Raw genomic sequence first — 12,180 nt, 5'->3', positions numbered from 1 at the left:
CCATGGCGAATGAAATGACACTACTTTCCAGCGCAGGGTCAACCTCTTGCCATGAACACGAAGCTGCTTCCTGGGGCTTCTATATTAAGTATCTATGGAAAAATCAAAAGCTACCTGACAGTGGGCAAATATAGATTGGGGCTTATTGTGACACAAAGCAGGAAGCAGGCAATAGAAATTTTTTTTCTATTAATTAGGTTGCATTATGTGACACAGTTTCACAGGCTCTGGGATTCCCCCAACCCCTCCCCGCAGGCAATAGAAATTTACAGTGCATAGGCTTGAGATCCTGATCCTATCACTTCAATGCAGACAGTAGTAAAACAGCATGCCTTGAAGGCAGCTAGCTGTCTTTCCTGTAAATCTCAAAACTCCAAGATTCTCCCTATCTCCTGTCTGCCTCCTGGTGTTTCAGGAAGCAGGAGCTTTTTTCTGCTAACAGGGTACAGGTGTTTCTTTGGAGATTCCAGACTTCCAAGAGTACAGGTACCTTGACAATTAACCCTATCATCATTTTTCCCTTCAAGAATTGTGAGGCATGAACATATTGATGCTATAATGGTGTTGCATTATTGCTTGGTATCGTTGGATCTGCTTTTGCAGTAAACAGACATAATGTTAATATAATCAAAATAATGCCAATTTTTCATATAGTAGCCATAGGTAAAAACTAATAGGGGACAATTGTTCAGTAAAATCAGGTAAAAGACTTAACCCTGAAACCTCATGTAAATTCCCTGAAAATGTAGATCTAATTTCTCGTTCTAATTCAAGCAGTTTACCAGAAAGATTTCTGTGGCGCAACATGTTTTACATTATCCCAAGGGAACAAAGATTGATTCTGAGGAATAGCGGTAACACAGAAGCAAGTATAATTCTAGTCACATTTTAATGAAAGTCTTTGATTAACAGATTGTAGTTGATCTCCTAAGAGCACTATGGTTGATCGCACATTCGTAACTTCTGCATACAATTTTCCTTCAGTTTTTCGTTGTGATTTCCACAAAGCTTCTGAATGTTGGTGCCATTGCTGGATAAAGTGAGCTGTTTGTACTGACTGATGTAATATCAAGGATAGTTGTAATTAATAGTCCTGTACATCTCTTAAATCTCTTAAATCTCTTTACTTCATGAAGAATCATGTGAAGGAGGGCGGTATTTGAGTTTTCTGCCAAGGAGGATCGGACTGGCAGCTAAATACCTACACAGGCTCTTAAAACATGTATAGGCTGGGTGTAAAAATTAATATTAATGCTAGAATTTAAGCAAGTGTAGAAAGAACACCTAGTACAGGAAACGAAACCTCATGATCGATTCCACCTGACGGTGCCAGAACAAAAGGTAGATGAACACAAGCCTATATGGGGATTCTTTGATTTTTCTTGGTTGGTAAATGAAAAGAAACTACTTTGGTTAGCAACCTGACTTTGCCAAATCTCAAGTGGTTTGAGTGCCATTACTAATTTCCACAGATTAATTTGTTTCGAATGCTGAGGTAATTCAGGAGCTGGAAGAGACCAGCCTCTTATAGGCCAGATGATACAATTTGGGGTGTTTACTCTCTTTTGAAGGGAATCATTATGGGCCTCCCAATATAGTTGTTGTTGAGCATTGTGACTCCGTGCACTTCCCATAAGGCTATAGTAAATGACATTTCCGTAGGAAATATTATTTAGAGAGTGGAGTTCATGCTCTGCCCAAGATCCCCAATATATCCAGTGAAATGACTTAGGCTTTACTGGAGGCTTACATATTGGTCTTGGGTGAGTCTGGTTAAAAATATGAATAAAAGCCAGTACCATTGATAGAAACAATTGAGCTATTTTTTGATCTTTAAGAGCCATCAGCCTGATTGTGAATACGCATGTAAACAGTGTTCCTATATCCTATGCTGATGGGTAAACCATCAGAACCTGTCTGATAAGTGTCATTTAATATCATCCCATTTCCTTCAAGTTTAAGAGATCCCCTAAGATCATAAGGACCTGGTCACCAAATAGTTTCATTAGTGTACACTGGAACTGTGGCATCCACCCCGGTTACTGACCTGTTGAGAGATGGGTTAGGAATAGAAGTCCAATAAGTAAAATTACTTGCCTGGGAGGATGTTATGGTAATAGCTAGCATCCCTAAGAAAAGTGTTTCAGAATGTCCTGTTATCTTTCGCTTGGTTGGGACCTACTTATTTTAGTCGTTTTAGTTGCTTAGCTGTGGAAGTCACAGGAACAGATAAGGACAAAGGTCGCATTCCAGTAACAGGTGACTCCATTATCTTGAAAATTAAATGTTTCCTTTTCCCATCTCCAGTGGAGCCATCTAGTGGGGAGTCAGCATTCTCCATTGTCTGTAATGATAAGAGCAAAACCTCTCCCCCAAAACTTTACAGTCCCCTTTTCCATTCTTTACTTCCTGGTAGTTCTGTCTGTGAAGATGGAGTGTGCCAATGTTTGTCTATTTTTGTACTTCCATCTTCATATCGATTTAAAAAAAAATAAAGTGAATAATGCTTTTCATTAATTTGTATATAAGTGTTTGAATCCCACTCTTCCCCCCTATTTTATTTTAAAAGGAGGGTTTTTAATGTAGCATGGAAACATTCAACAGTAGCTTGACCTTGAGAATTATAAGGAATACCAGTGGAAGGGCTAGTGTTAGTTGAATCTGGATTCCCAAGAATTCTCCCTGCCCTACAAGCTGTGCGGTGGAAATATCAATGCGCGGATTGGCGAATGATTTCTCCTTTCTTGTTGCTGAGCCTCATCCTGCCACCAGCTTCTAAATTGTAAAAACAAATTTCCTTCTAAAACTGTTTCGGCTAAATGGCCCAGTCATATAGAATCCTGCGGAATCGAGTAGCCAATTGTTCTATTAATCTTCTGGTAAAAGCGGAATGCATTCCATATGAAGCTGTAGCCTTTGTGAGTTTTTTGAAAGTTTCTGTATTAAAATGTTGATACTCAAATACATCAATTACAGGAAAGGTTTTAAACAATCAGATCTCAAACAATTGTGGCTGGGACTGTAAAACAGGAAGAGCCACCTGTTGCTCCACAAACCCAAATAGTGTTTTACTTTTGCCCAGATGACTTATGGATCATACAAACAAGCACATTTACCCCTTTAAATATTTTTTTTTGTTACAGAAAACTTGAAGAGTTAGTTTATAGTAAACAAAAGTATAGCATTTCCTTACCAACAAACAGACAGTAATGCATAGTAACAATTTTGAGATTTTCATAAAGTAACTATAGCTGAAAGAGTGTCATAAACCTAAAATATATTGTGAGATCATTCCTTGCTCAATCTCAAGAGGCATTTAAGCCAAACAGTGTTACTGAAAATGACATCTCTTTTTATGCAAAATATATATTCATCCTGGGGAACTGTCGCTATAGAGTTCTGATTAGCAGTTTTATCTGCATGCCACATGTGTAGTCAGTTTTAACAAAGACATCAAGACAGACAAATGACAACCACACACAATCCAGAGAAGAGGCCACTACACACAATCCGGAAACCTGATGGGCCATCATGGACCCTGACTCAAGAGCATCCAGCCTTCTTGAGTCCTATGTGAATACTCAGAATAGAAACTAATTAGACCCTAACCTTTGAGTAAAGGTCAGTGCAAATCCTGCAAGCCAGGCTTCCTGGCTTGGTTGCTAGGGCTGTTGTCAATCATCATGGTGGCCTCCCCAGATTACCAAGCCAGGTTCTTTTTTTTTTTTGGCGTGTGTGATTATTTTATTTTGGTTATCTTTACATAGTTGATTAGGGCACAGAGGGTCAGGGGCTGCAGGAAAGTGGGTAAGGCTATTGTTCCCACATTATTTTTTTTTTTTCTGTATCTGGGGCAAAGGGGGAGATAAAGGGAGAAGCCCTACCCAGCCTCCCATCCCAGGTTCCTGATATGGGGCATGCTGTGAGGGTCCTGCTCAAGTGTTTTTGATAATTCAGTTTTGAATTGCTGCCATTTTTGCCATTCCAAGCATGATGAAATCTCTCCAGAATCCTTTGGCTGATATAGTCTACCTTAGGGTCTCCTTTTGCCCAGATTTTCACTGTCAACACATGGCTGGGTAGTTGATGGATTTATTCTGTCCTCCATCCTGTGTTGTGGTACCAAGTGTCCCCTGCCAGTCCCGATGGACTGCCATATTCTCCATGTGCACCAGGATATGCTGACAGAGTGGCACCCACCAGCACATGTGTGGGCTGAACAGGGGGTCTGATTGGGTTGAACTAGGCTTCAGTGCTCATTGACACATATGAGAGCTGAATGGGATGTGGGACAGAATGGACCAGTCTGCCGTACTTACTGGCAAGCACGGGAACCAGGGCAGGAGCGGGCCTGGTGGTGGTTATTGCGGGTTGTTCTGACTAGGTTGCAGCTTTCACTGGTTTGTGTAAGAGCCAACTGTGTGCGCTTTCCGCCATCTTGGAGCTTGTGAAGGCATGCTGGGAACAGGACTTCTAGAAGGCAACGATGTCTGGAAGGCTGTGGTGCAAGGCCATTTTTGCTGGGTACAAGCAAGGTCTCCGGAACCAAAAGGAGCACACGGCACTGCTGAAAATTGAAGGTGTTTATGCCTGGGATGAAACTGAATTCTACTTGGGCAAGAGGTATGCCCACGTGTACAAAGCAAAGAACACAGTGACTCCTGGCGGTAAACCTAACAAAACCAGAGTCATCTGGGGAAAGGTAACTCGTGCTTACGGAAACGGTGGCATGGTTTGTGCCAAGTTCCGAAGTAACCTGCCTGCGAATGCCATTGGGCAGATTCTGAGTGATGCTGTATCCCTCAAGAATTTAAAACTATTGAAAATAAATAAATAAAAATGAAAAAAGAGCCAAGTGTGTGTTGGGCACAATCAGGCTGGACTGTAACTCCCACTGGTTTGTGTGGAAGACAGGGCTGGAAACAGAACTGACCAAGCAGTTACAACCACCAGCATGTGCTTAAGCTGATTGAGGCAACGGATTGGGCTGGACCCTGTACTGGCAAGCACACACGAGAATCAGGTCTGCGATCACTTCAGACGAGGTTTCCTTGGGGATCCCCCGCAATCGAACTGCTGTACTCAGAACCCCAACCAAGAAGAGAAGTGCAGGTTCCATGGTCTGACCATGGAGTGCAAGTGTCAAAGCTGAGCTTGTTCAGAGGCTCAGACGGAGCAGTGGACAGACACCAAGCCAGCTTCTGGAGCTCAGGATGGTCACTGCCCTCTGACTGGGGCCTCCAAGATGTTGTTAGGATGCAAGTAAAATGCCAGACAAATCTAGGATTTCTTAAGGAGTTTTAAATAATCAAACTTGGTGATGGCATTGTCCACTAGAAATTATCAGATGAAAAATCACCATAATAATTCTAGTCTGAATTAAAGCCTTGAGAGGCAAAAAATGCTCATTCCCATGAAATCCATGCGTTAAACTGAAGACCTGTATTCCAGCTTCCTCAGCAATATAAAATATTCCTAAGAGACATGCATTGCACATTAACAAAATTGCAAACATTCACCTTTTACTGCTTCTTTGCTCATATTCCATTATTGTTAGGCTTCAATTTGCCCTAGAATTCTTGAAAGCATGCAAAACTTTCCCTTTTTTAGAGAAGGCTCCATTTCTGACAATACCTCTTGGGGAGCCTCTGAGTCTGACTGCACTGGCTCTAAGGCTGATGAAATGAGTGACCATAAAGTCCATACTTTTAAAGATTTATTTTATTTTAATTGGTAAGGCTGGTAGGAGGAGAGACAGGAAGATCTTCCATCCAATGATTCACTCCCAAAGCAGCCACAACGGCTGGAGATTCTTCTGGGTCTCCCACACTGGTGCAGGGTCCTAATGTCTTGGGCCTTTCTGGACTGCTTTCCCAGGCCACAAACAGGGAGCTGGATGGGAAGCAGGGGTAACAGGATTAGAACCAGTGCCCATATGGGATCCTGGCACGTTCAAGGTGAGGACTTTAGTCGCTAGGCTATCGTGTCGGGCCCGAAAGTTCATGCTTTCACAGGAATTTTTTTCTTTGCTGCTGTGCTCTTTTGAGAGCTCTTAATACCTTTTTCCATACATTATAACTTAAGATACCTTTACCAGTAGATTTATACCAATAACAATGCTTAGTAATTAAAGAAAACAAAGCATCATGGTGAGTCTTTTGCCTGAATTCGAGTTCCATGTAGCAAATCCTGGAAAAGTTGAGCATTCTGTTCCTATACGGACTGGACTAGATTTTCCCATCTTAAAGCAAATGTGAAAGTTTGCTTACCTTGAACATTTCTATTTCCTTTCAGTTTCACTGCCTTTAAACTAGAATTTTTCTCCTTAAATGAGATGTCTAAAGTGCTTACCTTGAGTGTTCCAGTTTCCTTTTGGTTTCACTGTCTTTTGTGGAGCCCCACGTGTTGGGTGCCAGTTGTTGGGGTTCAGTGAAATCGAGTGAGTACAATGATTTTAATTTTATGTCCATGGCGAGTGAAATGATACTGCTTTTCAGTGTGGGGGCAACCTCTTGCCATGAGCAGGAAGCGTGCCGAAAGAAATAAATATGGGGTTTCTATAGCAAGTATCTATGGGAAAATCAAAAGCTACCTGACAGTGGGCTAATATAGATTGGGGCTTATTGTGACACAAAGCAGGAAGCAGGCAATAGAAATTTTTTTTCTATTAATTAGGTTGCATTATGTGACACAGTTTCACAGGCTCTGGGATTCCCCCAACCCCTCCCCGCAGGCAATAGAAATTTACAATGCATAGGCTTGGGATCCTGATCCTATCACTTCAATGCAGACAGTAGTAAAACAGCATGCCTTGAAGGCAGCTAGCTGTCTTTCCTGTAAATCTCAAAACTCCAAGATTCTCCCTATCTCCTGTCTGCCTCCTGGTGTTTCAGGAAGCAGGAGCTTTTTTCTGCTAACAGGGTACAGGTGTCTCTTTGGAGATTCCAGACTTCCAGGAGCACAGGTACCCTGACAATTAACCCTATCATCCAACATCCCATCTTATATTTTTTAAAATAGAGGAAAACTTGTATTACACTAGAATTTTTTATAGTTACTCTACTGTGTAGTGGGACCCAAAAACTTTTTACACTTACTAGGTATTAATATCTCATAATCAACCTTTCCCCATCAGCTTAAGGTTAGTACACTATTTCATTTGAATTCTCTGGACCACTGTTTTTTAGCTTCCACATATAAATAAGACTGTGATACCATGATTTGCTTCCTTTTGCTTGCTTTAGGTTTCATTTGTTCTAATTTCCCAGTGTTTTATGATAAGATGAAATAGAATTTAGTAGCTTTAAGTTTTTATATAAGCTAGAATTTAATTTTTTTGTGAAATGTCTTAGAAAATTGCAATACAAAATACTGTTTCAAAATTTTTTGCTTTATAAAAGTTTCAGTGTGTTAAATAAGACTAATATTAGACTGCTGCTTAGTCATATTTTATTGTGAATAATGTATTACCCATAGTGCCGTCACTAATAGCCTGAAAGTGGGTTCTGGGCATGTAGGTATTGGCCTTTTGTTTCATAATGCATGAAAGAAACACATAATGCTCCTATATTTCCTTTTTAGATAAAACCAGTGGTTCTGGAAATAATTCTGATATGATGGAAAATAGCAGGGAAGAGGTAAGACAGTTTGAAGCAGTTCAAAGATACTTGTTAATTACTAGCAACTAACTTTAGTATATTTTGTAAATTGCTTCTAGTTAATATGTGCACGTTTATGGTTTCTTATATAACCAATTTGTATAATGTTACTTCTGTTTGGTGGTTGTTCAGTTTAAGAAGGTATTCATTGTTTTGCTATTGCTATGGTTTATTTCAGTTTACCTAAAAGTGGATGACCAAAAAGACATGCTAACAGAGAGGTATTTAATTAGTACTGTGTTGCATAGTGTTGTGTGAGGTAAAAGATATGGGCATGATTCCATGTTTCTGAGATCTTGCTTTTTTTTTGTATTTGTGAAAATTTATTTTTTAATTGTATTTTTGACAATCTTTACATTGTTAATTAGGGTAAAAAGGTACAAGGGCTATAGGAAAGTGGGTAAGACTATTATTTCCCTATTGTTTCCTTCATGTATCTGAGGTAAAGGGGGATATTGAGGGAGAAGCCCCACTCAGCCTCCCACCCATCCCAGGTCCCGGATGTGGGGCATGCTCTGAGATCCTTGCTCAAGTGGTTTTGATAGTTTACCAGTTATGAATCGCTGCCAATCTCGCCACTCCAGGCACGATGAGGTTGTTGAAGAATCCACTGATTGACAGAGTCCATCATAGAGTCTCCATTTGTCCAGTATTTCGCTGCCAACATATAGCTGAGGTGGTGGATTGTCCTGTTCCATCTTCCATCTTTTCTTGGTTACGGTTCTGAGTCCGCCATTTCGATTGGGGAGATCCCCAAAAGAAACTTTGAGGTATTCCCAGACCAGATTGTTGTGTGTAGTAGCAAGCACAGGGCCCGGCACAGTCCATCGCCCCAATTAGCTGGTGGTTGCAATTGCTGGGTTGGTTTTGTTTTCAGCCCCGACTTCCACTGGAACCAGTGGGTGTTGCAGTCCAGCCTGATTCTGCCCAGCACATACTTGGCCCTCACATAAACCAGTGGGAGCTGCAGCCTAGTCAGAGCGACCCACAATAACCCCCACCAGGCCCGCCCCTACTCTTGTTTGCCAGTATGTGTAGCAGACTAGTCCAGTCTGTCCCACATCCCATTCAGCTCTCGTACATGTCAATGGGTGTTAAAGCTTAGTTCCATCTATCCAGCTCAACTATCCAGCCAGTTTCTGAGATTTCTCAACATGATCTATTCAGAGTCTCTGAAGCATGATAACAATATTTCATACTTATATCCTATACCTGACACGTAGGTGTATGCTGTAATTTTGGGGTTCTTCCACCTAGTATAAAAAAATTGAACCCAATGTCAATTTATTGATTGTGTTGTCAGAATGAAGTAAATTTAGTTTCGGAAAGCAAGCTGTAGAAGTTACTGTGTGAGAAGATTGACATAATTTTAGATCCTTAAAATTCTTTACCTCTATATTGAATTACTTTTACTGGTTTGCTTTATCTCTGTTGACTGGGGCCACAATCATGGTATAGTAGTTTGTCATCTGTTATCTTAGCAGGCAAACAGCAAATATGTTAAAATGTAAATGTGATCTTAAAGTCAAAGAAACTCAACAGCATTTGATAGTTCTTTTTAGAAAAAATATTTAATGCATATAAATGTTATATAAAAGATTTTTGCAATAGCAGAATAGTTACTGAAATAGAAATGAAGAACTGTAAGGTTGTAACACTGAGAGTTTGCTCACCTTTATATTTGTTTCTCACATTTAGGGCACTAGCACGTCAGAAAAATCCAGATCTTCAGGATTGTCACGATCAAAGAGGTTGGTTCATGTTGAAGAGAAAAAATGCTGTCTTTTCTGGATTGTTTTATTTTGTAGTTTGTAAAAGGATACATCTGTTATTTGAATTTACTTCGTTTGCTACTGTTCTAACTAAATTGTTCCAGGGCACATACTTTAAAATAAGCACTATGCTGCTGTAAATCTTTCTGTATATGATTTGGTTTTAATTACTAATTATTTCAACTTTGAATGTGAAAGAACATCTTGGAGAAGGATTTGTTTTGTATTATTGCAACTTGTAATAAATAGTTAATTTTAAAAATTTTTGTGAATTCCATAAGGTTTTTTTTTTTTTTTTTTTTTTTTTAAAGATTTATTTTATTTTTATTACAAAGTTAGATGTACTGAGAGGAGGAGAGATAGAGAGGAAGTGGAGCTGCTGGGATTAGAACCAGCAGCCATATGGGATCAAGGCGAGGACCTTAGCCACTAGGCCACGGTGCCAAGCCCCCGAATTCCATAAGGTTTTATACATTTTTATTTCCATGTAGTAATTGTACGTATTTATGGGATACATTATGGTATCATAAGTTCATATAGAGTATACTGATCAAATGATGGCAGTTAGCATATCCAACTCCGTATCATTTGTTTTTGGTGCCTTTTAAGTTCTTCTCTGCTAGTTCTTACTGAAATATGTATAGATTATGTAACAAATTTCCTTGGCTGATATACATGCCTAAAAGAAAAAGAAAAGTGAGAAATGGTGACTATTGCCTCAGACAGCAGAAAGGCTTATAGGGCTATAAGAAGCTTTCTAGTTGGTAGAGCATATTCGTTACAATTGTGAGTAAGCTATAAGGAGATCAAAGAATGATAAACAATGCTTTTTGTGCTTAGTTGCCAAACTGTACGTGAGGACTAAAATTATTTCCAGGTGTATTATAATTCCTAACATACAGGTGGAGGAAACATGTTGTTATTTGAAGTTTGTAGCATAGTCTATTGGACTTCTATTGTTTTTAATCAGTGGGAATGTCCTAAGGGACATTGAGCATGCTTTCAATACTTTATTTTCTAGAGTAGCAGATCTTAAATAGGACACCCTTTCAGATCCCTAGGTAGTTTTTTCAGAATGTTCTTGCTCTGATCCTACTTGAGGCCTACTGAATAATGTTAAGGAGAGGTTTACTTCCCCAGGTGATTCTAATGTTCATCGCTCAGTGTAAACATGTTATGCCCTTTGGGTTCCAATTTCGGAAATGTCCATAATTTTGTGGACTTAATTCTTTCATAGGAAACCTTCAATTGTAACAAAGTATGTAGAATCTGATGATGAAACTGTAAATGAAGATGCTTCTAATGAAAATTCAGAAAATGATATTACTATGCAAAGTTTGCCCAAAGGTAATGTGTATTGATTTTTTATATGAAGTGGAAGTTAAAATGTATTTTAAAATATCATAATTGGAAGTTATTTCCATTCACTGTGTATTAATAACCAAAGTTGGAATTATACTGATGGTGGTGTGAAGTATACATGTGGGTCTTTAAAAGTTCATGGTAAATATACACAATGAAAAAAATCCATGAGATTCAATTTTTTTTTGCACCAAAATATTTTTTAAATTCCATTTGCACCAACTTTTTCAAATATGTTACATTTTTTTATGATAGCAACATGTTATTCAGCTTCACAATATGGAACATTTACTCACCTTTGGAAAAATAAAATCTATTTTCTTTCATTGGATTTTGGGATTTAGTTTGCAAGATATACTTGGCTATGGAAATAGATTTAATATATTAGATTTTGAGTAAATAAATGTTAATGTACTTTCTTTCTACAAAAGTATATTAGCCATTCCAGAAAACTTTTCAATGTTTATTATCATTTACTTGAAAGGTAGACACAGAGAGAGAAAGAGGGGGGGTTCACTGTACAAATTCCCACAACAGCCATGGCTGTCAAGGCTAAAGCAGGAATATGGAACTCCAGCTGGGTCTCCCACATGGGTGGGAAGTACCGAAGCACTTGAACCATCATCTGCTGCCTCCTTGGATGCATTAACAGGAAGCTGGAGCAGAAACTGAGCAGTCAGCACTGCAGTCAAACTGCACTCCAATATGGGATGTGGGTTACCTGAAAACGCCACTTAACCTGCATTACTATGCCTCCCATTGATAATTTTTAAAAGTCTCTATAGTTTAAATCTTACTGCATTTTTAGTTTCTCAAAGTGTAAAAGTCAAAGTGCATTCTCAAAGAGCACACTTTTTTCATGATTTAATTATCTCTTTGAAAAAACTTGTCACATGCCTTTCAAAACTCCTAATTGTGCGACTTCATTAATTAGCTTAGGGGTAAAAACCAAATGAAGATTTTGAACTGTTTTTGGTTCGAGTATGAAAATGAAGTTATTGAGTGTTATGAAGGTAATAGGGGAGTTTATTTTTAGTGTTTCAAAGAATCAAAATTTTGGATATTTTTCTTTGTAAAATGATATATTCTGGTGTGTTTGCTGATTTTTCAGATTATTCTCATGCTCATTGTTCAACAGTATTCATTAAGTCTTTTTCCTTATCTGTTTTGGTGCCAGTTTTAAATTGTGGAAGTTTAACCTGTTTGGGGATGTAGAGTGATGATGCTTTTCCTAACTAGTGTAAATTAGAGCTTAACAAATGAAATGGGAAAACATGTGAAAGGGATTGATTAAAAGAAGAGAGAAAAAAATTGCTGGTGCTACCATTTAAGCTGGCTTTGTAAGTCATGTACAGTACTTTTTGGTAATGGTTTTCATGACCAAGGGC

General features: G+C 38.9%; 1 protein-coding gene and 1 pseudogene across 9 annotated transcripts in view; both read left to right on the top strand.

Annotated features, from left to right (window-relative positions):
- Positions 1-12,180, top strand: part of ATRX (ATRX chromatin remodeler) — a 188,051-nt gene that overhangs the window by 32,229 nt on the left and 143,642 nt on the right. For all 9 annotated transcript variants that reach the window (XR_009244520.1, XM_058658604.1, XM_058658603.1 and 6 more), the window contains exons 3-5: positions 7,582-7,637; positions 9,357-9,409; positions 10,668-10,777. Coding sequence is in view for 8 of the 9 variants with exons in the window: in XM_058658604.1 (XP_058514587.1) it covers positions 7,582-7,637; positions 9,357-9,409; positions 10,668-10,777 (219 nt within the window). In the remaining variant the exon portion in view is untranslated. The remainder of the gene's footprint in view (positions 1-7,581; positions 7,638-9,356; positions 9,410-10,667; positions 10,778-12,180) is intronic.
- On the top strand, positions 4,414-4,814 carry LOC101532714 (large ribosomal subunit protein eL33-like; annotated as a pseudogene).

Source organism: Ochotona princeps, chromosome X (genome assembly GCF_030435755.1).
Source record: "Ochotona princeps isolate mOchPri1 chromosome X, mOchPri1.hap1, whole genome shotgun sequence".
Lineage (NCBI taxonomy): Eukaryota > Metazoa > Chordata > Mammalia > Lagomorpha > Ochotonidae > Ochotona > Ochotona princeps.
The sequence above is the reverse complement of the archived record's forward strand: the minus strand, read 5'-3'. Positions and strand labels throughout refer to the sequence as shown.